General features: G+C 42.3%; 1 protein-coding gene across 1 annotated transcript in view; it reads left to right on the top strand.

The window, feature by feature from the left end:
- The window catches only part of LOC126188074 (uncharacterized), a 260,110-nt gene that overhangs the window by 210,536 nt on the left and 23,799 nt on the right, over positions 1-25,775 (top strand). Inside the window, exons 4-5 of the mRNA XM_049929523.1 lie at positions 12,113-12,271; positions 23,486-24,154. Coding sequence (XP_049785480.1) covers positions 12,113-12,271; positions 23,486-24,154 — 828 coding nt within the window. The remainder of the gene's footprint in view (positions 1-12,112; positions 12,272-23,485; positions 24,155-25,775) is intronic.

The raw sequence follows: 25,775 nt of genomic DNA on the forward strand, positions 1-25,775 counted from the left end.
AAAAATTGAACCATGTCTTTCTTCAGAGCTTCGATCATCTATCAACGTGCCCCAAAATAAGGGACATCCTCTTAACCCCTTCAGGTACATAAGAAAACTAAAGTGCTAGTGATTAAAATTTTTGTATCTCTGTGGTAACTGGAGCTTTTATACACAAAATATGTTATTATTTCAAACATTTTATTTGTACTGCTAAAAAAAAAGGTGGGACGTATTTGTCCCTGTGCTCCTTAAAGGACAGTTACAGAACACATTACACTTAATACTTCGAAAAATTACAGAGGCTGTGTATATGTTGCCTATTTGATGTGAAATTCTGCAAAACAGTTTCTGCTTGAAGTAAAGCCTAAATTAACACCACACTGTTCACAAATATTGTAAGTCCGATTTGCTACACACTTTGAAGCACAATCAACACATCTCTTCCTCACGTCTGATTTTATCATTCGGTGCTCTGGACTCATTGGATTGCAACTGGTCTGCAACCTTCTTGATGTTTTCACTACTGCTGATAAATTCCTTTGTCGACTTGAATAATTTCGTATTAGATTTCTCGCAATGCATTGTCCGAACTCTAGGGGTGATAGCGTTGATTTGAATTCTGATTATTCTGCCAATTTTGAATATATTACATACGCATTGTTTATACCAATGTGAAGAAGATAAAAGAAAATTCTCAGGTAATACTTAATCTTTGCCTTCCTGTCGATCTCATAAGTCACTTTCTTCTGGTCCCTAAGGTCCACCCCTCCCACCCACTTGTTGTACTTTCTTATCATATGAGGACACTGAACATTGATCTTTTCAGAAAACCAGACTGACGGCTCTTCACTGTCGTTCATGGTATTGGGAAATAAAATCAGTCACTAGAAAAACTGGCTTGTTATCCATCCATTTGAGGATTGTCAGACCATTGCTACTGAGACTGTATGAATCACCTCTTTTCATTTCCTTGTCTGGAGGGAATGTCTTTGGGATGTTTTTACGATTGGTGCGTACTGTCCCACACATGATCTAATATTTTGGAAACCAAGGTAATACTGCAAAGCTGGAGAGTTAAAAACGTTATATATGTAAATATCACATCCCAGTCTGGATAGTGATTTTGTCAGTTGCAGAACTACTGACTCACCAAGCCCTACTTCAGGACCAGAGTTTTTTTTGCCAGTGTATAAATCACACTCAAATAGGTAGCCAGTTTCCGAATCACATCTGCACCACATTTTGAAACCCCATTTGACTGGCTTATTTTTGACATACTCTCACATAATATAATGTTCTTTGAATCTGATCATATGCTCATCTACTGCACTAAAATATTCCTGGAAGGTTTTGTTCAAATGGGTAATTATACGCCTCACTTTGTATGTGCAGTCTTCCTTTATTGACTGATCTGCATTGTTGGAAAAATGTAAGTACTTTCGAATCTCTTCAAACCGATGTAGTAGCATAATCTGAGCTATATAAACAACACCTAAATCGGGTTCAGTTGCCCAGTAGCTTCTAAATGTAGGCAAAATATGGTACCCCATTACCAGGTTCATACCAAGAAATGCCTTGATTTCATCTTCATTTGTGCTGAATGCGTTGCCTGATTGTTCTGCATACCGAATACTTTCAGGAATTAATATATCATGCACCAAATCTTTTAGGCCAATAGTGGAAGAAAAAATTTCAAATGGCTGTGGCATTTCACGATTTTCACTGACACTAAACAAAAGCACTTTCCCAAATTCATGATTCATGTTATCACTGAACTGTCTTGGTTGGTAAGTTCTGGACCATTTAAATTCTGGTAAATCTGGAAGGGAATCAGGTACCTCAGCATTTGGTTCTGATATTTCGTCTGGATGCCTTCTTTTGCTAGGTGGTCTACGTATTTCTTTTTCAGGATCTTCTATAATAACATGTTCTCTTTCGTCTTCCATATCTCCTTCAAGAAAAATTTTATCTTCTTCATCCAGTAACAGATTATCTTCGTCATCACTACTGCAAGCCTCCAAAATCTGCATAACACTTTCATCAGTGATGAAAAATTCTCTTTTTCTGGAGCACATGACCTAAAAGCAGATTTGAAATTATACCAGTACAAATTTTTTCCACTTATTTAATAAAATGAAAGATAATATATTTTTAACTGAATTTTAAATATCATTCTGCTCGTTTTTTTACGTAATAGTAACGATTTAATGACATTCCTAAACAAGTACACAAATTACCATTGGGGTACATTGGGACAACTATGTCCCAAAGAATGAAAATAAAGATTTCCACTGATGAAATACAGTTATTTTCTAAATGAATGGTCTAAAGTAAAAGAGAAACTTACTTGAATATACTTTCAAGCTTTGACAGTAAGGCAGAGAACACAATAAGTGAATAAATTTGTGTGTCTGCTCGAAGTGAGAACCACCAACAATAACCGGCGACTAATGGTAGTTATAGTAATTGTTGCCACCAAAGATGTACGATATTAAAGAAAACAAATATCTCTGCTTCAAGTAGAGCATCTGCAGCACATCAACTGTGATTGCAGTCCAATTAGTAAGGTGATTTATGTGTGGGACAAATGTGTCCCATATACGCGAAAGGGTTAATTGTTCTATAGTGGGGAGAGAACAAATAAGAACATGGAAAATTCCTGTGCAAACGAAGAGTGGAATGTCTTCAATACAGCGAGAATGCAAAATATAGACAACACTGCGATTAGACCGATCAGTATTTAAGAATGCACAAAGCACCACTGTTGGTTTTTTACAAAAGAGAGAACGTGTCTTTTTTTCTATAATCAGCAGTGCATTAAGACTGGAGAAAGCAGAGCATCCCACCAATAACACCTGATCGAATGAGTAAAAACTTGATGTATACGAAGAATAGTAAAGTACCAGGCGCAGGTAACACGTGTGGTGTTCAATAAGTAACATAACACATTCTTTTCTGAAAGCAGGTTGGTTTTATTTAGGATTACAATACGTCATATTATTCCCCACGCTTTTCTCTACAAAACCCTATTTTTCAAGATTATCTCCGTGAAGTGCTACGGCCTCATGTCACCTTATTGGAAGAGCCTGTATGAAAGCATGGTACCTCGCATGGTACCTCTCTGCTGGTCGACGCGACAGCCAACGCCTTGCTGCGTCCCTACCTTCCCCTTCACCCACGTACTGCCTCCCGCGGAGTTCATCCTCCATTGGCCTAAACAGATGGAAGTCAGATGGTGCGAGATCCGGACTGTAGGACGGATGAGGAAGAACAGTCCAAAGAAGTTTTGTGTGCAGACTTGTGTGAGGCCTTTCGTTGTCAAAGTAGAAGTTTGTTTGCATTTTTGTTCTAAAAATGGTTCAAATGGCTCTGAGCTTGGGACTTAACTTCTGAGGGCATCAGTTCCCTACACTTAGAACTACATGAACCTAACGAACCTAAGGACGTCACACACATCCATGCCCGAGGCAGGATTCGGACCTGCGACCGTAGCGGTCGCGCGGTTCCAGACTGTAGCGCCTACAACCGCTCGGCCACTTCGGCCGGCTGCATTTTTGTGGCGACGAAAAACCTTAGGTTGTTTCTTCAATTTCTTGAGGGCAGCACAGTAAAAATCAGAGTTGATCCTTGCACCATGAGGGTGTCAATGAAACAGAATAACCCCTTGAAACTCCCAGAAGACTGCCGCCATGTCTTTAGCGGCTGAGGGTGTGACTCTGAACTTTTTCTTTGGAGGAGAGTTAGTGTGGCACCATGGATTTCGTCTTGTTTCTGATTCGAAGTGATAAACCCGGGCTTCATCGCCTTTGTGGACGTTCCACAGAAAATATCATGATCAGCCCTGTAACGTGCAAGCAATTCCTCGAAGGTGTCTTCTGTCAGGTGACGAGGAATGCAGCGGGCACACATACACATCTCTGAGTACCCCAGCTGGTGGACGAGTCTCATCACTATCAACAGAGACGTCCAGTTCAGCAACGACGTGTGTGATTGTGAACCGTCGAGGACATAGAAAGAGATTATCTGCACGTTCCAACTGAACTGGATATAGTTAGCCTAATACGCTGTTGAGCGGTAGGGCTGGACCAGAAGGCACGAAAGCAGCATTTACAGTTGACAACATGCGTATTCTTTTATTTAAATAAAAAATCAACAACCTTGTGACGTGTTTAAATAGCTTTTAAAAACAAGTAATAAATTAAAAACGTATCGAATAGTAATGAGAAAATGAGATTAGCAATTGACGTTAGCAAATGATCTTTTAAACAATTAAGAAACTAAGCAATTTGTCAAATATTAACAGGTATATGAAGTCAGCCAACCTGCATATTAATAATCAAACATTAACATTCACAACATTTTTCAATTAGCTTTTAAACATAAAATCTGAAATGATTGCTGCAGACTTGGCAGCAACAGGAGCCACCCAAGCGATGCATCACGTCCGTTGGTGACGTAAGCTCAGAACCAGGAGAAGTTGTACAGATACGTTTCAGCAATTAAGCAATTAAGCACTTAACAGCTGGGTAGCACTGCTATTACAGGAATGAGAAACCAATTAGAGCTTAAGCAGTTTTTAATGTTGCTGAGCAACAGTCACACAATAATTTTTAAATGAACACACGGTCATTTGACTGCATTGTTGTTTATTTAATTTCGACTCCATGTTTCGGCCTTTCACGCTATTTTCAAGTGATTCAATTCATGTGATTAAAATTGATGTCCTGCAATATACGTTAATGACATAAACTCAATCACTTGAAAAAGGCGTAAAAGGCTGAAACCTGGATCGTAATTAAATAAACAACTATACAGTCAAATGGTGGTGCGTTCATTCCATAAAGCTTACGTGCCCCAAAAATTATTCGACAAACAGTTACTTGTGCTAATTACGCAGCAGGAACTGTGCTTATAACTATTTTAAAATGGAATAAAAATCAAATTTGCTGACTTTTAACATGCTTTGCAGTAAGACACTAGCCATAAGTAACGTATCCGGCAGCTCTTACTAACGTAAAATCCACTACTTCAAATAGTTCAGCAAATGAATCCCATATGTCAAACTTTGTTTACCAGGCTGGCCGTAACAACTAAAAAGAAAAAAGCACGTTCTAGTTTTAGCAGAATTTACCATGGAAATTCTCAGGGTGGGTCGACTAACAGCCCCACCAAAATGTTTTACAAATGCTTAAACAATATGATTACAGTGAGAGGCACTCCTATTAAATTAGACTAACCAAACTAAGATGTTTTGCAAATGCTTTACTAAAGTAATTACAGTTAAAATGCTCTCTGATTAAATTAAACTTCACTGTATTTAAAAGGTAGAACAACGCATAGTTCAGCCCTCAACATGGTCCACGGTCAGCCCCTTGAAATATGACCAATTTAAGAAGGCCGTTCTGATTAATTTAACCCCACTAGCTCTGTAACATAGGCCACGCAACATCCATATATTTCACAAACAATTGCGTCTAACGTCTGTAATGAAACACAACTGCTTCCATTAAGGTAGCACTTCTGGCCCCCACCAGCAGTAAACACAGTAGACCATCCGGGAAGGAGAAACTAGTCACAGTGTTACGATTTTAACAAACATGACTCGTAAGCCACGGAAAGAGTCTCACCAAAATATTTGATGAATGGGTAGCAAAGTGGCACTCAAAATTTCCGCACGCTAGGCACAGGCAAATTTGCAGAGTCCCATCGCCACCACAGCCAACCAAAAACACCGTCTTGGCAGGATGAGGTCTGTGCTCTGCAAAAGCTGTTTACTATCGGCTCCAGATAGCGAAGGTACACCGGCCTCGCGCCCAGCAAGTGCTCGTTCCACTTCGGTCCGCAAATTCTGTCTATCTTCGTGCCAGCCAAAGCTCCTCGCACGGAGAGCTACCGAAGATCGTATCCCTTTACTCACATGTAGCGATCGAGTGATGGATGTGAACCGGCACGGCTCGCCTAAATTGCAGGAGTCATGTCCGGCTCGCTGGTGATCGGGCAGGTTTGCGTGACGTTGTTGCGATGATGACAGGTGCCTCGCTCAACGACTCAATGTGCTTCTCTTCATTGACAGGTCTCCGTAGACGTTCTGCAAGCGCCTATGAATATCTATGACGCGCTGGTTTTCCTTCAAAGGAATCTCAATGCCAGCTCTCTGCTTGGAATGCAATTCCGTTACAGACGCCATTTTGAAGGCTACGTATAGCCCCACCACCAATCGGGACTTTACGAAACTGTAGGGGCTGAATGCTGCATTTTTTCAACCAAAACTGGCCAAGGGAAAAATGCGTAGCATTATTTATTGAGCTCGCCTTGTATATATAGATAGCATTATTGACGTGTTTCTGAGGTTTCAAAAACTACAAATTCACCAAAAAATGACACAAATTAGCGGACAGAATATCTCTCTAAATTTCTTTACGTAATAACTGCCGTGGCGTAGTTGCACTAGGGGACAAGCATTTTAGAAGATGGGGACAGTTCTGTATTATCGCATCTATTTCGTTTCCCTATGGACAAAGAGGGCTGTTATCGCGTCTTCCCAGGCAATTCGTGTAAGCGACTTTAATGAATTGCACACACATGTTGATGTTTCCCAAATCACAAAGAGCGTCCACACTGAGCACATGTGATATAAGTAAAAAATTGGGGATATGTTCTACCCACTGATATGTGTCTAAAATGTCTGACTTGTAATAGGTACTTACAAATAACCCTTAAAAGTGTGTTACGGGTACAAGTGCAGCTATTTTTATATGTGGTACGTTAATATGTACACACATCAATGTTCTGATTGCTTTTCTCTGCGTCGAAACAATCTTCCCACAAACACGTCACAAATTACTTGACTTGATGTTTTCTGCACGGTCGTACTGCACCGCTAAGTACGCTACGCCTGTCAGTACATACAAACTGTTTTGCTTCCACGCGCCCACACTTCAGCTACGGCGCAGGTGAAAATAAGCATTAATCACTTGCTCTTGCCACATGTACTTGCAGTTACAAACCGACCTAAAACCGTATGATCTGTAATATCTATGATTATTAGTCTGCAAATGACATAAAAACGGCCGTAATGTTGTCCAGTACACCGTCCTTATTACCAGTAGAAATATCTGAACTTATATCTGTTGCACCCTTTATTTCGAACTAGTAAATGAAGCAGTGGTGGTGCTATGTGAGGTCTTGACGAGAATCTAAAACTTTTACTAAGGACATTCAGTTACAGACGCATAGAATGAAGTTATAATCAGTTCTGTTTATAAAAACAGATTGACAGACAGGACTGTAACAACTATCGAGAAGTCTTTGTGACTTCAATAATTAGAAGATTATAACAGATTTGCACTTGGGATGGTTTCTTATGGGATATTTTAGATGCGGTATTTACAGAATTTTGTGGAGAAACTACTAAGTAATAACACATAGAATTATTTAATATTTGTGGAACTCCAAAAGACTGAACCACGAAATGGACTGGAGCAGAATGGTAAATGCTGGCGCATCGCACACATGCAAGTTGTGAAGGCTGTACTACATCTACATCTACATTTATACTCCGCAAGCCACCCAACGGTGTGTGGCGGAGGGCACTTTACGTGCCACTGTCATAGGGTTACAGTAGAAAAATTAGTTTCCCGGCCACTACGAGTCTTCAAAGACTGTGACGCTCAAAGACTGTGACGGTGATGCTCTATGGTCCCAATATTATTTAAAATCTATTTAAAGGAGCTCCGTAAGAGATGGAGAAAAAAGTGCTTCGGAATTAATGTTTTCATCTCTACTGCCCCATTAGACCCAAGACCGCAGACTACTTGACATAAATATAACTACTGTCTTTCCCTTCAATTTCTTGTCTGGCGTGAAGTACTCCTGGATGCGTTATTAAAGGTAAAATTAACCTCTCCCTTCTGGTAATGGTCTTCGTTAGACTTCTTCGTATATTTTATACTGTGTAATTATTAAAACTGTTTTGTAACTCAATGAATCAAATTGTTTCTTCGCAGATCTTCTCGCGCCTTCAATTCTGTGTTCATGAAGCAGAGTTCCATAAAACCTTCTTCGATTCTGTGTGAATATTTGATAGAAGCGCTCCTCTTTTGGTGATGAAAGGCTCTTTCGTCGGCACCAGTCATCGTCTTCCAACTTAATTGACTAAGGCGTTTAGAATAATATAGTTCCCTGTGGAGCTAAATTCCTCCTTCTTTACTTAGGCTTTTCAAAATTTGATAATATGTTGATGCTATCGTTCGTAAAATCCTTGATTACTCTTGTATTTCCTTAATTTTTCTTAAAACAGAACTCCGTAATTTGTACTCTGTACAGTTCATTCCTCCTCAGTCTTACCTGTTTACCCTCAGATGAGTTAAGCGGCTCCAAAAAGCTCTATCTTCCATGCTTTTTCAGGAAGTATTTGAGTTAGGAAGTTGAAATTTTTACAGGTTATTTATTAGAGTGTTGGCTGTAATTTATCACGCTGATTTTTACAAATTTGACTTCAGTTGTTAGAGATTAATTTTTTCTATTGTAATGAAAATTCACTGTTTGTGGCATTTTTTGTTTATAGATTCAACAGTATACAGATTTTTGATGAAAGGCTGTGTTAAGTTAAGCAGAAGAGACTGTAACATTTACTGAAAATTTGAAGCAAATTGGTTTAATTGCTTTGGTAGACGCTGAAGAAAACATGTAATTTGTGTGCGTATAACTTTAGGGAATCGAGCGACAATGTTTGTATTGCCTTTTTAGTGCAGTACAGGTTCATAAAATGGATTATCTCCATCTTCTGCAAACTCCTCCTCCAACTTCCTCATTGTCCTCCTCCTGTTTACTCTTGCTTCTGTTTCTAGACTATTTGCAGCCCTGTCAGCAGCCCGAAGATATTCTTTGTCTAAAGCAGGCATCGTTCGTACCTTGTTGAAACCTATCTTCATTCCCATATTCCGAAATACTTTGCACCTTCAACGTTGGCATCATTGAAAGTAGCAACAGCATCATACACACCAAAGTGAAGTATTTCTGTTCTAACAAACACAGTCTTGTGGATTCTTGACCATATAACACTAATTACATTTTCTTTGAGGTTTAGAGTTTTTCCATGAACACACTTTTTCAACAGTTGCTGCTAAGTCTCTGAAAATAGGTCTTATACGTCCATTACCGCATCAGGCAGACTATGTTTATCTGTGTAATTCATCAATTAGCAATCCCTTGTTGTTCGTACACCAAATGTTTTCTTCTTTGGGACACAAGAAATGATGGGGAATTTCACTGGTTGAAAAAGTATGAAAAAGAGCCCAAACAGTCTTCTTCATCTCATCAAATCTGTGTGTGTTCTACACTACAACATCATCGCCATAGGGCTACAGATCTTTAATATGTTTGAAACTTTTTAGAATCACCCTCACCAAGGGAATTCACATATCGTGCTTCACCACACGCAACAGAACGCTGAAATATACTAGCAACACCAGTCACTTCCATTCCTCCATTACTGCCTCTATAGTTAGTTGTGAAATATTTTCGTGGATACCGTTATTTTTTGTGGACACCTATAATATTTGGATGTTACTGCTACATCTAAAACTTTCCCTGTATTTATACTGGTGGTAGATAATACACCATGAAGAGATGCGTGTCCCCGTTTATGTCAGGCACCAACGAGTGCTGCAGTCAAGTATATGCTACCACTGATTTCCATTACTGCCTCTTCCACAGGTTTCTTCGTAGATTCTTTTACAGACATATTCTACTTTAGGCACTATAAATCTTTTATAATTCGTAAACTTGGTTGGAGGATTTGGAAGATTCGTCATGCCACAGAAAACTGCATCTGCAAAAGCACCCTTACCAATGGTACGCAAGGCGTAAGCAAATCTAATGTTGTGTTCATAGATTTTGCTACCATTTTCTTAATTTATAGTTACTGCAACACTGTTGCAAATGGTGGTCATGTGGAACACTTACCACACTTTAGATCCATTTTACTGGCAGGTACTAAGTGATTTTTTATACAAAGTTCCAGTCCGACTCACTACACTGAATGATTCTTACACAGTTGCAAAAATTCTGCTGAAAATTGACATATCAAATATTTCATTCACATCCAATTCGCCCATGAAACATTCATACTTTTCACTAACGGAACCAAGCTTCCGCTGCGAATTACTTTCTTTCTGACTTTCATTGCAAGGGGCGGATGTACACAATTGGTTATCGTCTTTACTGTTCATGGTAATAACACCTACCTTTAGCTTTCCAACAATTCTTCTTTACTTAAAGGTCTTAGGGGATTTCTGATCACTTTTCGTTTGCCCATAATTATCCTTCAACCAAAAAGACTTCAATGAACAGAATTGAATATTTTCAGGACTACAAAAGAGTAAATATACATGAAACACATGACAATCGAGCGAGCGACGGATATCTAACTATCAGAGCTTAGACGCAAGACTTATTTTGTAACACTTATTTTCTCTCACATCACTAAAAAGTACATGATGAGAATGTAGATTCATGAGTACATCATTTGACAGCAGTTTAACTGCGCCACATTGGGTGAAGCCCACGCAGAACATATTTCAAAAAATCTGTAAAATAGTTGTAGTCCTCTGAAATGAATAAATTACATATCAATTGAAAGGGGAACGTCTGTAGATTTTTAAAAATGCATAAAAGTAAAAATTGAACACTTCATGCTGTTGAACCATTCCGGAGGCCCTTAAGTCGTCAGAAAACTTTTGTCTTTCTGAGAAACTTTCGCTGTCTATCTTCAATATTTCAGAGGCACTGAAGACAGCAAGAATTGCGAGATTTGAAACCACGGCGTCTTAATATAAATTTGTCTTGCTTTATTTCACCATTATTACTAAACCGTGATTTTTGTGGATATTTACGCCTTTATTTGTACAGCTTTTCTATGTAATTCTAAAAAATATTCATGCCTTGTTACGAAATCTGGCAGGGAAAGAATGCTGCGCCCTACCTACTTCGCCGTGACTTTATTTTACGAACCTGAGTTCAGAGAATTTTGCGCGCTTTTTAATATGCAGGGACTATATGTTTGTCAATTGCGGAGTCAGATATATGTTAATAAAGATCTAGTCTAAGGCTCTCACTGAGAAGGAAAATAAGAATTTCTCTGCCTCGTGATGACTGGGTGTGGTGTGCTGTCCTTAGGTTAGTTAGGTTTAAGTAGTTCTAAGTTCTAGGGGACTGGTGACCATAGATGTTAAGTGCCATAGTGCTCAGAGCCATTTGAACCATTTTTTTTGAAAATAAGAAAGAATAAGAAAATAATTACGTAGCCTTATAACTTACGAAAAATACTTTTAAACCTGAACACTATTCCATTGTGGAGCAAAAGAAAAACGGACATAACATGTCCAGGTTTTTTAGAAAGTAATGTTTTGTGTGTAGGCGGTGATTGAAAAGATGTTTAAGAGACTTCATAGTATGATTACGTAGCTATTCTTAGTGCTTTCTAAGAATTGTTTTTGGCTAATTTTAAGACCGTCTTCAATTTATCCACCAAATGAAAACCCTGTCAGAAAAACTACGTACAGCTATACTGGTAGACGAATGTACTGGAACACAGTTGCAGTTATACTTACAGTTATTAGTTGAGCGTCAATAACTAAAAATTTCTTTTAAAGGATGTGAACAGTACTGTAGCACTAAAAACAAAATAAAAAAGTAGGAAATCACATATGGTATGTGAATACAAGTCTTGTACAAAGCGTTCAAACAGTTTCCAGAATATTAAATTAACCAGAATGTCAGAATTAGGCATATGATGTATGATCCGCATATCTACTGCTATGATCTTTATTATTCCGCTTGCAGGTAGGTAAGAATTAACACACATGAACTTCCTGCGGATCTAATACCGCTGAATGAGTATTATTCACAGATTACAGATACTACATAAAGCTTTTCGGTTTTGTATTTATAAAACTACAGAAAGGTATTTCAAAAGTCGATGTAAAATAGTTTCACCAGTTTTGCATATTAACTTTTTCACCCGAATGCAGTTTTGGCCTTTTGGCTCATACGGTCCTACCACGTGCTTTGTCGTGCTAGATTATGTCCCGGTGCATAACGCTGGCGGACTTGCCTCACCGTGTTGCAGGATGACGGCGACATCCGCGTCCAGAAGCTGTCCACGGTATCGCTGCCGGACTACCAGCAGCTGGACCAGGCGAAACTCAAGGCAGTAGACAGGAACCACCTGAGCCCGGGGACCGGCAGCGGCGTGGCCAGCAGTCTCAGCTCCATCTCAGAGGCCACGGTCAGTCTTTATTCTTCAAACAGAATTTCAGTTTATCTACAGAAGTCTTCTGTGTTTTATGCTGCACAGCTTTGACAAAAGGTATGTTCACTAGGAGCGTTCAGTAAGTAATGCAACACATTATTTTTCTAAAAGCAGGTTGGTTTTATTCAGTGTTCCAATACACCGTATTATTCCCAGCTCTTTTGGCTACAACAGTGTATTTTTCAGTGCGACGGCCTTACGCCACCTTACTGGGAGGGCCTGTATGCACACATGATACAACTCTGCTAGTCGACGTTGGATTGGTGGACATGTATATCAGCATTACCAACAGGGACGTCCAGCCGGGCAGCGAGGTGTTGTCATTCGTCGGTTACCTAGAAAGAGAGTGTGCGCACGTTCCAACACATTGCTGTGTGCCGAAGGCCGGCACGCGGGAGATCTCACAGATCTGCACGACCTTGTTGCGATGATGACAGATGCCTCATCCAATGACTGACAGTGCTTTTGTTCACTGTCAGGTCTTTGTAGACATTCTGCAAGTGCCTATCGCTGTCTGCGGTTCTCTGGTTTTCCGCCAACAGAAACTCTATGACAGCGCTCTGCTGGGAACGGACCTCTGTTACAGACGCCATTTTGAAGGCTACGTGTAGCACCGCCACCTATTGGAATTTCATGAAACTATAGGAGATGAAGCAGGATTATTCCATGATGTTCCACAACAAATTCGGCAATTTTTCCTCCGTAATTGCCAGAGGAGTAAATGTGTTGCATTACTTACTGAATATCCCTCATACTGGTACTGACACGGCAGAAATGGTCCCACACATGTTCTGTCGGGGACAGATCTGAGGATCCTGCTGGCACTGGAGTAAGCATTACGCAGAAAGTTCATAGAGACGGGCATTTTCCTGTTGGAAAACGACACCACGATACTGTCGCATGAGAGGCAACACATGACGCAGGATGTCCGTGACGTGCCGTTGTGTCATCACTATCAGCCATGACCTGAAGCCGTACCTTATGACTCCCCACCTCTTGACACCAGGTGTAACAGCGCTGTCCGTCTCAAAATCGTTGGATGATTGGGGCCTTTCCCGAGGTCGCCACCATACTCACCGACGATTGACATCTGAGACAAAGCGGAACCGTGATTTATCGCTGAATGCAGTTTGGTGTTTCACGGTCACTTCATCATTCCAAACGCAGGCTTTTTTGCGTTGTATTAACGGCAGGCTATGAATGGGACGTTTATTTACTAATCTTGTAGCTCGTGTCCTCTGACCGATGGTGTGGGATGACACAGAATGGTTGCAAGGATTCAATTACTTGTTCTCGGATGGCACGCGCTGATGTGAAGGTGTTGGAATACGGCTATCCTCTATTGTTGTGGTCAGACGAGTTCGACCAGAATTTTGATTACTAGTATGCCTGCCTTCAACTTCTCGTGTAATCTAGCACTGGGCCACTGTGACATCCGAATGCACTAAAAATTTCGTTGTTGCTGATTCTACCAACTGGTCAAGTGAAGACTCATAACAAGGCCATTTTCAAACGCTGTCAAGTGTTGATAACGCTGTCTCACACGAGTATGGTACATATCTATGGCATTCTCTATGATCACTCAACATCCGACGAAATTCAAGCCCCTTATGTACGTTAATAGGCCTGGTGACAACACTGAATACGTACAACACTCATGCACTCTGAGGGCAATTCTACCTGTCACAGAGAATTGTGACTCTTCACCATTTATATACCAGCCTAAGGTCTGTACGTGTACGAAGTTACATTGACATATGACCTTGTCTTCTGCGTTAATCAGTGTTTTTGTCAGGTAGCGTATGTGTGCCTGCTTACTCTCTTCTGCACTGCCAGATTGACGATTCCTCAGTGGCTCAGAATGTGTCCTGTCACCTTTCTCTTCTTTTAGTAACAGTTAAGTTGTGTTATATACGTTTTTTTGCAGTTTGATTTTGTTGTTTATAATTTTCGACATTCGTCCTTAGCGTCACTATTCAATCGCTTGTAAGCGTGTCTTGTCTGAACTGCTTATCGTTGAAGTTTCACATTCATATAAGGTAACGTTCGGAACAAATACCTTATCCGCGCGGGGTAGCCGCACGCTCAGAGGCGTCTTCGTCACGGCCCGGGTGGCTCCCCCCGTCGGAGGTTTGAGTCCTCCCTCGGGCATGGGTATGTGTTCTGTCCTCAGCGTACGTTAGCTGAAGTTAGATTAAGTAGTGTGTAAGCCTAGGGACCGATGCCCTCAGCAGATTGGTCCCACAGGAACTTACCACAAATTTCCAAGTTTCCAAATACCTTAAGGAAGGACTTATTTAAATTTGTATCAGAAGCTAATAATTTCTTTTGCCTAATAATTTTGCTAACAATTTCTTTTTACTGTTACCAGTCTGCATTTTACATCTCCTCTACTTTGGCCATCGTCAGTGAAATTGCTGCCTAAACACCAAAACTCATCTAATACTTCTAATATCTTAGTACCTAATCTAGTTTCCTCAGCATAACCTAATTTAGTTCATCTTCATTACATTACGCTTATTTCACTTCTGTTCATGTTTATCTGGCAATCTCTCTTCAAGGCACTATCCATTTCATTCAAGTAATCTTTTAAGTCCGTTGCCGTCTCTGACTATTAGAATGCCATCGGCGAACTGCAAAAATTTTTTTTTCTCTATTATCGTTAGTTCCCTTTTCAAATTTTCCATTGGGTTCCTTTACAGAATTCTGTATGTGCAGTTTGAGTAATATCAGGGACAGGATATATGACTGTCTCCCTCCACTGTTTTTTCGTGTCCTACTTTTACAGTTACAGTGTGGTTTCTATAAAACCTTTAGGCAATCTTTTTCTTCCTGTATTTTATCAGAGTATTGATATTTCACCGTACCATTGGTCGCACCAGCTTCTTGTATGCTCTTTCTTTTACAAATGCAGTCATTTTCTCAGATTTCTTGTAAGAAATTTAATGATATTCTTATATTCTCCTTCGCTGATAATTTGACGCATGACCCAATTTTATATGGCTTAATTATATGGTGTGACGTGCTGAAGAAATTCATAACCAATCCTGTAACCGAATACTATCGAGTTCTTTCTCTTTGTTATAGGCATCATCTCGGAAACATTAAGACGCTTTGCACGATTTAAAATTCCAGCATTTGCTATGGCTTTTATTAAAAAAGTACCGCCAGCTACAAGAGAAGGTAATAACGTTTTTCAATCTGACTTTGTGATTCTTTCACTGCAAACTATGAAACTGCACCCTAAACTATTAGATTATTATTGGTCGCTGCCTGATTTTTACAAATAAAACCGGATGGACTGTATAATACATTATTTTGTTTATAACGACGTTTCTGCTGCTGCCATCGCAGACCAAAACGTGGATATCGTAAAACACAGTTCGGTGACAGTTGGAGTAAAATCTCTACCTAAGTTGTTGTTCTTGTTGTAGTCTTCAGTCCTGAGACTGGTTTGATGCAGCCCTCCATGCTACTCTATCCTGTGCAAGCTTCTTCATCTCCCAGTACCTACTGCAGCCTACATCCTTCTGAATCTGCTTAGTGTATTCATCTCTTGGTCTCCCTCTACGATTTTTACCCTACACGCTGCCCTCCAATACTAAATTGGTGATCCCTCGATGTCTCAGAACATGTCCTACCAACCGATCACTTCTTCTAGTCAAGTTGTGCCACAAGCCCCTCTTCTCCCCAATTGTATTCAATACCTCCTGGATAGGTTAAAGTTAGATATAGTGGGAATTAGTGAAGTTCGGTGGCAGGAGGAACAACACTTCTGGTCAGGTGACTACAGGGTTATAAACACAAAGTCAAATAGGGGTAATGCAGGAGTAGGTTTAATAATGAATAGGGAAATAGGAATGCCGGTAAGCTACTACAAACAGCATAGTGAACGCATTATTGTGGCCAAGATAGATACGAAGCCCACACCTACTACAGTACTACAAGTTTATATGCCAACTAGCTCTGCAGATGACGAAGAAATTGAAGAAATGTATGATGAAATAAAAGAAAGTATTCAGACAGTGAAGGGAGATGAAAATTTAATAGTCATTGGTGACTGGAATTCGAGTGTAGGAAAAGGGAGAGAAGGAAACGTAGTAGGTGAATATGGATTGGGGCTAAGAAATGAAAGAGGAAGCCGCCTGGTAGAATTTTGTACAGAGCACAACTTAATCATAGCTAACACTTGGTTTAAGAATCATGATAGAAGGTTGTATATATGGAAGAACCCTGGAGACACTAAAAGGTATCAGATAGATTATACACTCCTGGAGATGGAAAAAAGAACACATTGACACCGGTGTGTTAGACCCACCATACTTGCTCCGGACACTGCGAGAGGGCTGTACAAGCAATGATGACACGCACGGCACAGCGGACACACCAGGAACCGCGGTGTTGGCCGTCGAATGGCGCTAGCTGCGCAGCATTTGTGCACCGCCGCCGTCAGTGTCAGCCAGTTTGCCGTGGCATACGGAGCTCCATCGCAGTCTTTAACACTGGTAGCATGCCGCGACAGCGTGGACGTGAACCGTATGTGCAGTTGAAGGACTTTGAGCGAGGGCGTATAGTGGGCATGCGGGAGGCCGGGTGGACGTACCGCCGAATTGCTCAACACGTGGGGCGTGAGGTCTCCACAGTACATCGATGTTGTCGCCAGTGGTCGGCGGAAGGTGCACGTGCCCGTCGACCTGGGACCGGACCGCAGCGACGCACGGATGCACGCCAAGACCGCAGGATCCTACGCAGTGCCGTAGGGGACCGCACCGCCACTTCCCAGCAAATTAGGGACACTGTTGCTCCTGGGGTATCGGCGAGGACCATTCGCAACCGTCTCCATGAAGCTGGGCTACGGTCCCGCACACCGTTAGGCCGTCTTCCGCTCACGCCCCAACATCGTGCAGCCCGCCTCCAGTGGTGTCGCGACAGGCGTGAATGGAGGGACGAATGGAGACGTGTCGTCTTCAGCGATGAGAGTCGCTTCTGCCTTGGTGCCAATGATGGTCGTATTCGTGTTAGGCGCCGTGCAGGTGAGCGCCACAATCAGGACTGCATACGACCGAGGCACACAGGGCCAACACCCGGCATCATGGTGTGGGGAGCGATCTCCTACACTGGCCGTACACCACTGGTGATCGTCGAGGGGACACTGAATAGTGCACGGTACATCCAAACCGTCATCGAACCCATCGTTCTACCATTCCTAGACCGGCAAGGGAACTTGCTGTTCCAACAGGACAATGCACGTCCGCATGTATCCCGTGCCACCCAACGTGCTCTAGAAGGTGTAAGTCAACTACCCTGGCCAGCAAGATCTCCGGATCTGTCCCCCATTGAGCATGTTTTGGACTGGATGAAGCGTCGTCTCACGCGGTCTGCACGTCCAGCACGAACGCTGGTCCAACTGAGGCGCCAGGTGGAAATGGCATGGCAAGCCGTTCCACAGGACTACATCCAGCATCTCTACGATCGTCTCCATGGGAGAATAGCAGCCTGCATTGCTGCGAAAGGTGGATATACACTGTACTAGTGCCGACATTGTGCATGCTCTGTTGCCTGTGTCTATGTGCCTGTGGTTCTGTCAGTGTGATCATGTGATGTATCTGACCCCAGGAATGTGTCAGTAAAGTTTCCCCTTCCTGGGACAATGAATTCACGGTGTTCTTATTTCAATTTCCAGGAGTGTATAATGGTAAGACAGGGATTTAGGAACCAGGTTTTAAATTGTAAGACATATCCAGGGGCAGATGTGGACTCTGACCACAATCTATTGGTTATGACCTGTAGATTAAAACTGAAGAAACTGCAAAAAGGTGGGAATTTAAGGAGATGGGACCTGGATAAACTGAAAGAAACAGAGGTTGTACAGAGTTTCAGGGAGAGCATAAGGGAACAATTGACAGGAATGGGGGAAAGAAATACAGTAGAAGAAGAATGGGTAGCTTTGAGGGATGAAGTAGTGAAGGCAGCAGAGGATCAAGTAGGTAAAAAGACGAGGGCTAGTAGAAATCCTTGGGTAACAGAAGAAATATTGAATTTAATTGATGAAAAGAGAAAATATAAAAATGCAGTAAATGAAGCAGGCAAAAAGGAATACAAACGTCTCAAAAGTGAGATCGACAGGAAGTTCAAAATGGCTAAGCAGGGATGGCTAGAGGACAAATGTAAGGATGTAGAGGCGTATCTCTGCCTACAGGAAAATTAAAGAGACTTTTGGAGATAAGAGAACCACTTGTATGAACATCGAGAGCTCAGATGGAAACCCAGTTCTAAGCAAAGAAGGGAAAGCAGAAAGGTGGAAGGAGTATATAGAGGGTCTATACAAGGGCGATGCACTTGAGGACAATATTATGGAAATGGAAGAGGATGTAGATGAAGATGAAGTGGGAGATACGATACTGCTGAAGAGTTTGACAGAGCACTGAAAGCCCTGAGTCGAAACAAGGCCCCCGGAGTAGACAACATTCCATTGGAACTAGTGACGGCCTTGGGAGAGCCAGTCCTGACAAGACTCTACCATCTGGTGAGCAAGATGTATGAAACAGGCGAAATACCCTCAGACTTTAAGAAGAATATAATAATTCCAATCCCAAAGAAAGCTGGTGTTGACAGATGTGAAAACTACCGAACAATCAGTTTAATAAGCCACAGCTGCAAAATACTAACACGAATTCTTTACAGACGAATGGAAAAACTAGTAGAAGCCGACCTCGGGGAAGATCAGTTTGGATTCCGTAAAAATATTGGAACACGTGACGCAATACTGACCTTACGACTTATCTTAGAAGAAAGATTAAGGAAAGGCAAACCTACGTATCTAGCATTTGTAGACTTAGAGAAAGCTTTTGACAATGTTGACTGGAATACTCTCTTTCAAATTCTGAAGGTGGCAGGGGTAAAATACAGGGAGCGAAAGGCTATTTACAATTTGTACAGAAACCAGATGGCAGTTATAAGAGTCGAGGGACATGAAAGGGAAGCAGTGGTTGGGAAGGGAGTAAGACAGGGTTGTAGCCTCTCCCTGATGTTATTCAATCTGTATACTGAGCAAGCAGTAAAAGAAACAAAAGAAAAATTTGGAGTAGGTATTAAAATCCATGGAGAAGAAATAAAAACGTTGAGGTTCGCCGATGACATTGTAATTCTGTCAGAGACAGCAAAGGACTTGGAAGAGCAGTTGAACGGAATGGATGGTGTCTTGAAGGGAGGATATAAGATGAACATCAACAAAACCAAAACGAGGATAATGGAATGTAGTCGAATTAAGTCGGGTAATGTTGAGGGTATTAGATTAGGAAATGAGACACTTAAAGTAGTAAAGGAGTTTTGCTATTTGGGGAGCAAAATAACTGATGATGGTCGAAGTAGAGAGGATATAAAATGTAGACTGGCAATGGCAAGGAAAGCGTTTCTGAAGAAGAGAAATTTGTTAACATCGAGTATAGATTTAAGTGTCAGGAAGTCATTGCTGAAAGTATTTGTATGGAGTGTAGCCATGTATGGAAGTGAAACATGGACGGTAAATAGTTTGGACAAGAAGAGAATAGAAGCTTTCGAAATGTGGTGCTACAGAAGAATGCTGATGATTAGATGGGTAGATCACATAACTAACGAGGAAGTATTGAATAGGATTGGGGAGAGGAGAAGTTTGTGGCACAACTTGACCAGAAGAAGGGATCGGTTGGTAGGACATGTTCTGAGGCATCAAGGGATCACCAATTTAGTATTGGAGGGCAGCGTGGAGGGTAAAAATCGTAGGGGGAGACCACGAGATGAATACACTAAGCAGATTCAGAAGGATGTAGGTTGCAGTAGGTACTGGGAGATGAAGAAGCTTGCACAGGATAGAGTAGCATGGAGAGCTGCATCAAACCAGTCTCAGGACTGAAGACCACAACAACAACAACAACCCAAGGTTTTGTAGTGGCCCTCGTCATTTTACCTATTTGATCCTCTGCTGCCTTCACTATTTCATCCCTCAAAGCTACCCATTCTTCTTCTACTGTATTTCTTTCCGCCATTCCTGTCAATTGTTCCCTTATGCTATCACTGAAACTCTGTACAAGCTCTGGTTCTTTCAGTTTATCCAGGTCCCATCTCCTTAAACTCCCACCTTTTTGCAGTTTCTTCAGTTTTAATCTACAGTTCATAACCAATAGATTGTGGTCAGAGTCCACATCTGCCCCTGGAAATGTCTTACAATTTAAAACCTGGTTCCTAAATCTCTGTCTTACCATTATATAATCTATCTGATACATTTTAGTGTCTCCAGTGTTCTTCCATGTATACATATTCTTTCATGTTTCTTAAACCAAGTATTAGCTATGATTAAGTTATGCTCTGCGCAAAATTCTACCAGACGGCTTCCTCTTTCATTTCTCTCCCCCAATCCATATTCACCTACTATGTTTCCTTCTCTCCCTTTTCCTACTACCGAATTCCAGTCACCCATGTCTATTAAATTTTCGTCTCCCTTCACTACCTGAATAATTTCTTTTATCTCATCTTATATTTCATCAATTTCTTCGTCATCTGCTGAGCTAGTTGGCATATAAACTTGTACTACTGTAGTAGGCGTGGGCTTCGTGTCTATCTTGGCCACAATAATGCGTTCACTATGCTGTTTGTAGTAGCTTACCCGTACACCTATTTTTTATTCATTATTAAACCTACTCCTGCATTACCCCTATATGATTTTGTATTTATAACCCTGTACTCACCTGACCAGAAGTCTTGTTCCTCCTGCCACCGAACTTCACTAATTCCCACTTTATCTAACTTTAACCTATCCATTTCCCTTTTTAAATTTTCTAACCTACCTGCCCGATTAAGGGATCTGACATTCCACGCTCCGATCCGTAGAACGCCAGTTTTCTTTCTCCTGATAACAACGTCCTCTTGAGTAGTCCCCGCCCAGAGATCCGAGTGGGGGACTATTTTACCTCCGGAATATTTTACCCAAGAGGACGCCATCATCATTTAATCATACAGTAAAGCTGCATGCCCTCGGGAAAAATTACGGCTGTAGTTTCCCCTTGCTTTCAGCCGTTCTACCTAAGTATGTAGGTGTTATCGTCGTGTTGCCTAGCTTGCTTGTGTGTGAATTCCTAAGGGACCAAACTGCTGAGGTCATCGGTCCCTATACTTACACACTACTTAAACTAACTTAACGCTAAGGACAACACTCACACCCATGCCCGAGGGAGGACTCGAACCTCGGGCGGGAGGGACCACACGATTAGTGACATGGCGGCTCTAGTCGCGCGGCCACTCCGCGCGGCGTAGTGTTGCCCTTATCAGCTGCATGCGAAAGACGTTCCAGCGAATAATAGATCGACGTTTAGTCTAGATTCTTGATGTCAGAAAACTACGTAGCAGCTACCCGTGCCGTTTGAGTAACACTATCTTTTTATTCCTTTACATCAGTCTCCTGGTGGGATCGGGGTAATACGTTACATTTCTTCTCTCAGTTCAAACTTTTCATATCAAAGTAAGCCTACTACCACTTAACGTGTGTGGAACTGGATCAAAGTGAAACAAGGAAACACTGTCGTTAGGAAAAGCGGTCTCACAAACCTCTTCTGTAGTGTGCCAAATTCAAGCCAAAATATAACTTCGTTACGATACGTGTGATTACCTGTGCGCTTGATATGGAGTTTTTATTGACGCCCCTCTTAGCAAATGTTTTACTGTAACTGATGCTGAGCTTTGTTTTACGAGTCATGGGTTTGATATGGTGGTGGCACTTGACGGAATGTCGTTATAAATAATTTCTCCGTCTGTAAGTAATCTAGACGGCTTTATTCGCAAAAAAACTGCAAACGATCATTTGCCTTAGTACACTTTAAAACAAAAGAAAAGAAAACGAGACGCCACGGAAGAATGGAAGAGAAATCGTAGATGTGATATACATGTGCGAGTAAACAAATGATTACATCAGAAAAAAATGGAAAATTTATTGAAGAAAAAAAGCTTTACAAAGTGAACAAGTCAGTAACGCGTTGGTCCACCCCCGGTCCTTATGCAAACAGCTGTTCGGCTTGGCACTGATTGATAGAGTTGATGGATGTCCTTCTGGGAGATATCGTGCCAAATTATGTCGAACTGGTACGTTAGGAAATCAAAATCGCGATGTCTTAGGAGGGCCCTGCCAATCATACTCCAATCCTTCTCAGTTGATGGCCAAGGTAGGGTTTGGTAAGCATAAAGACAAGCAGCAGAAACTCTCACCATGTACAGCGGGCATTATCTTGCTGAAATTTAAGCTACGGAAGGCAACAAAACGGAGTATAGGATATCCAGCCGTACCACTGCGCTGATAACGATGCCGCGAATGACGACCAAAGGACTCCTATTATGACAAGAAATGACATTCCAGCACATCACTCCTATTTATCGAGCCGTATGGCAGGCGGGCGCCAGGTTGGCATCTCACTGCTGTCGGGAGCGTCCCCAGACAAGTCTTCGCTGGTCATCGGGGCTCAGTTCGAAGCGGGACTCATCACTAAAGACAGTTCTACTCAAGCCCATGACGTTCCAGGCCGTATATGTCTGGCACAGGACAAACGAGCTTGTTGGTGTAGAGAGGTTAATGGCAGTTGGCGCAAGGGGCGTCGTGAGCTCAACCCCCTTTCTGCGAGGCGGCTATTAATTGTCCCTGTTGCCGCTGAAACACGAGAACGATGATAGTGATGAATCCGGGGCTGTGAGTACCTCTCTGAGGATTTCTCGGTGGTCACATTCTGTCGTCTCTCTAGGCTGACCGCTTCCTTCCTGAAACTGTCTTCGGCCATGTTTCACCAATACCTGGAGACATGGTCCAATAGAGGCTTCGCTCCCATTCAAATGTCGAGCGAATCGCTTCTTTGAGCACAACTATGCATCCTCTCTCAAATGCTGACATCCACGCATATTATTCGTGCACCTGTCTGCGATGCATAGGCACTGCCCAGCCGAATGCACAGAATAAAATATGCGAAGCTTTTAATCCTCTGGTAACATGTCCCCCGTTTACCATCCTTGCCAACTGCGCGGAGAAACTGTGCTGCAGTGCCACGCATTCAAACTACGGTTGCTAAGGTTTAGAATTTTGAATACCAATTTTTGACAAATATGCATCTCCGTTGTGGTACGTAGTTTGTGTAATACAGACGGTGACAGTGCTCTTAAGGACTCTGCACCCTGCAGGTGGAGCGTCTGGAAACGTACCTGCGCCGGTGCCGCAGCTTCGGCTCGGTGAACGCGGAGGAGCTGGTGGAGCAGCTGGCGGCGCGGAGCCGCTCGCACTCGCCGTCGCACTCGCCGGCGTCGTCGTCGGACGAGGACAGCGACGACTCGTGGGAGATGGGCGGCGTCGACAACCCGGTGAGGCCGGGCGAGGGCCCGCCGCTGTCGCCGACGCACCGGCTCAGCGGCAAGCGGCGCCGGCTGGGCGTGGCGCTGCCCCGGGGCTCCCTGCCGTCCGAGGAGCAGCCGTGGTTCCACAGCCAGCGCGAGCCGAGGGAGGCCTCCGACTCGCCGTCCGCCTTCTTCGCGGACAACGACCGCCGCCCCGAGGAGTCCGATACCGAGTCTGGCTTGCGGGAGGTCAGGAAGGAGCTGCAGTCCATCGTCTACGACTTCAACGTGTACGGCAGCAAGGAGAGCAAGTCCAGGACCGACCTGGAGATATTGCCCACCAAGCCCATCACTCAGGAGCGCAAGAAGAAGATATCGATCAAGAGCATCACCCCGCCCCCGTCGCCAGAGCTGACCGACCACGAAGAGGAGCCTATCAAGAATGGCGAGGTCAACACTCGCACTGACGTCGTCTCAAAGATACTGAACGGCTACGACAAGGTCATCGCCTCAGCCACGGTAAGTGAATGGTAGATTAGTTTAGTGCGTTATTTAATGATACGCCTTAATCACAACGGCCTCTATTTTCGAGAAGAGCAATCGCGAAGTGCTTGATCAAAAGGATAGAGTTGATGAGAACAGTTACGTTGATTTTTGCCAGCAGCTTCCTTACAGTGCCGGAAGTGTATGAAGGTACATTGTCAAGATGCAGCAGACAGTCTTTTTTTCCCATCCCACAGGCAGTTTGCGTATAAAATTTTCCTTCATTCTTCTTACAATGTAGCAGTAGATCTTCTCTGTGACATGGAAGATATGGACAGTTTCTAAATCTAAAAAAGGAATAAAAAAATTGAGATTTGCTGAATGTAATTGCGAACTTAGGGCGCTTTTTCGGCCGGCGGAGACGATGGTGTCTTCCACTGAGAAGTCGGCTGCTTTCTTTTCTGGAAATCCATTGACAGTTGTTGTTGTTGTGGTTTTCAGTCCTGAGACTAGTTTGATGCAGCTCTCCATGCTACTCTATCCTGTGCAAGCTTCTTCATCTTCCAGTAACCACTGCAACCTACATACTTCTGAATCTGCTTGGGGTATTCATCTCTTGGTCCCCCTCTACGATTTTTACCCTCCACGCTGCCCTCCAATACTAAATTGGTGATCCCTTGATGCCTCAGACATGTCGTAACAACCGATCCCTTCTTTTTGTCAAGTTGTGCCACAAACTTCTCTTCTCCCCAATCCTATTCAATACCTCCTCATTAGTTATATGATCTACCCATCTAATCTTCAGCATTCTTCTGTAGCACCACATTTCGAAAGCTTCTATTCTCTTCTTGTCTAAGCTATTTATCGTCCACGTTTCACTTCCATACATGGCTACACTCCATACAAATACTTTCAGAAACGACTTCCTGACACTTAAATCTACACTCGATGTTAACAAATTTTTCTTCTTCAGAAACGCTTTCCTTGCCATTGCCAGTTTACATTTGATATCCTCTCTACTTCGACCATCATCAGTTATTTTGCTCCCAAAATAGCAAAACTCCTTTACTACTTTAAGTGTCTCATTTCCTAATCTAATTCCATCAGCATCACCCGACTTAATCCGACTACAATTCATTATCCTCGTTTTGCTTTTGTTGATGTTCATCTTATATCCTCCTTTCAAGACAGTATCCATTCCGTGCAACTGCTCTTCCAAGTCTTTTGCTGTCTCTGGCAGAACTACAATGTCATCGGCGAACTTTAAAGTTTTATTTCTTCTCCATGGATTTTAATACCTACTCCGAACTTTTCTTTCGTTTCCATCACTGCTTGCTCAATTTACAGATTGAATAACATCGGGGAGAGGCTACAACCCTGTCTCGCTCTCTTTCCAACCACTGCTTCTCTTTCATGTCCCTCGACTCTTATAACTGCCATCTGGTTTCTGTACAAATTGTAAATAGCCTTTCGCTCCCTGTATTTTACCCCTGCCACCTTCAGAATTTGAAAGAGAGTATACCGGTCAACATTGTCAAAAGCTTTCTCTAAGTCTACAAATGCTAGAAACGTATGTTTGCCTTTCCTTAATCTAGCTTCTAAGACAAGTCGTAGGGTCAGTATTGCGTCACGTGTTCCAATATTTTTACGGAATCCA

The sequence above is a fragment of the Schistocerca cancellata genome, chromosome 5 (genome assembly GCF_023864275.1).
Source record: "Schistocerca cancellata isolate TAMUIC-IGC-003103 chromosome 5, iqSchCanc2.1, whole genome shotgun sequence".
NCBI lineage: Eukaryota > Metazoa > Arthropoda > Insecta > Orthoptera > Acrididae > Schistocerca > Schistocerca cancellata.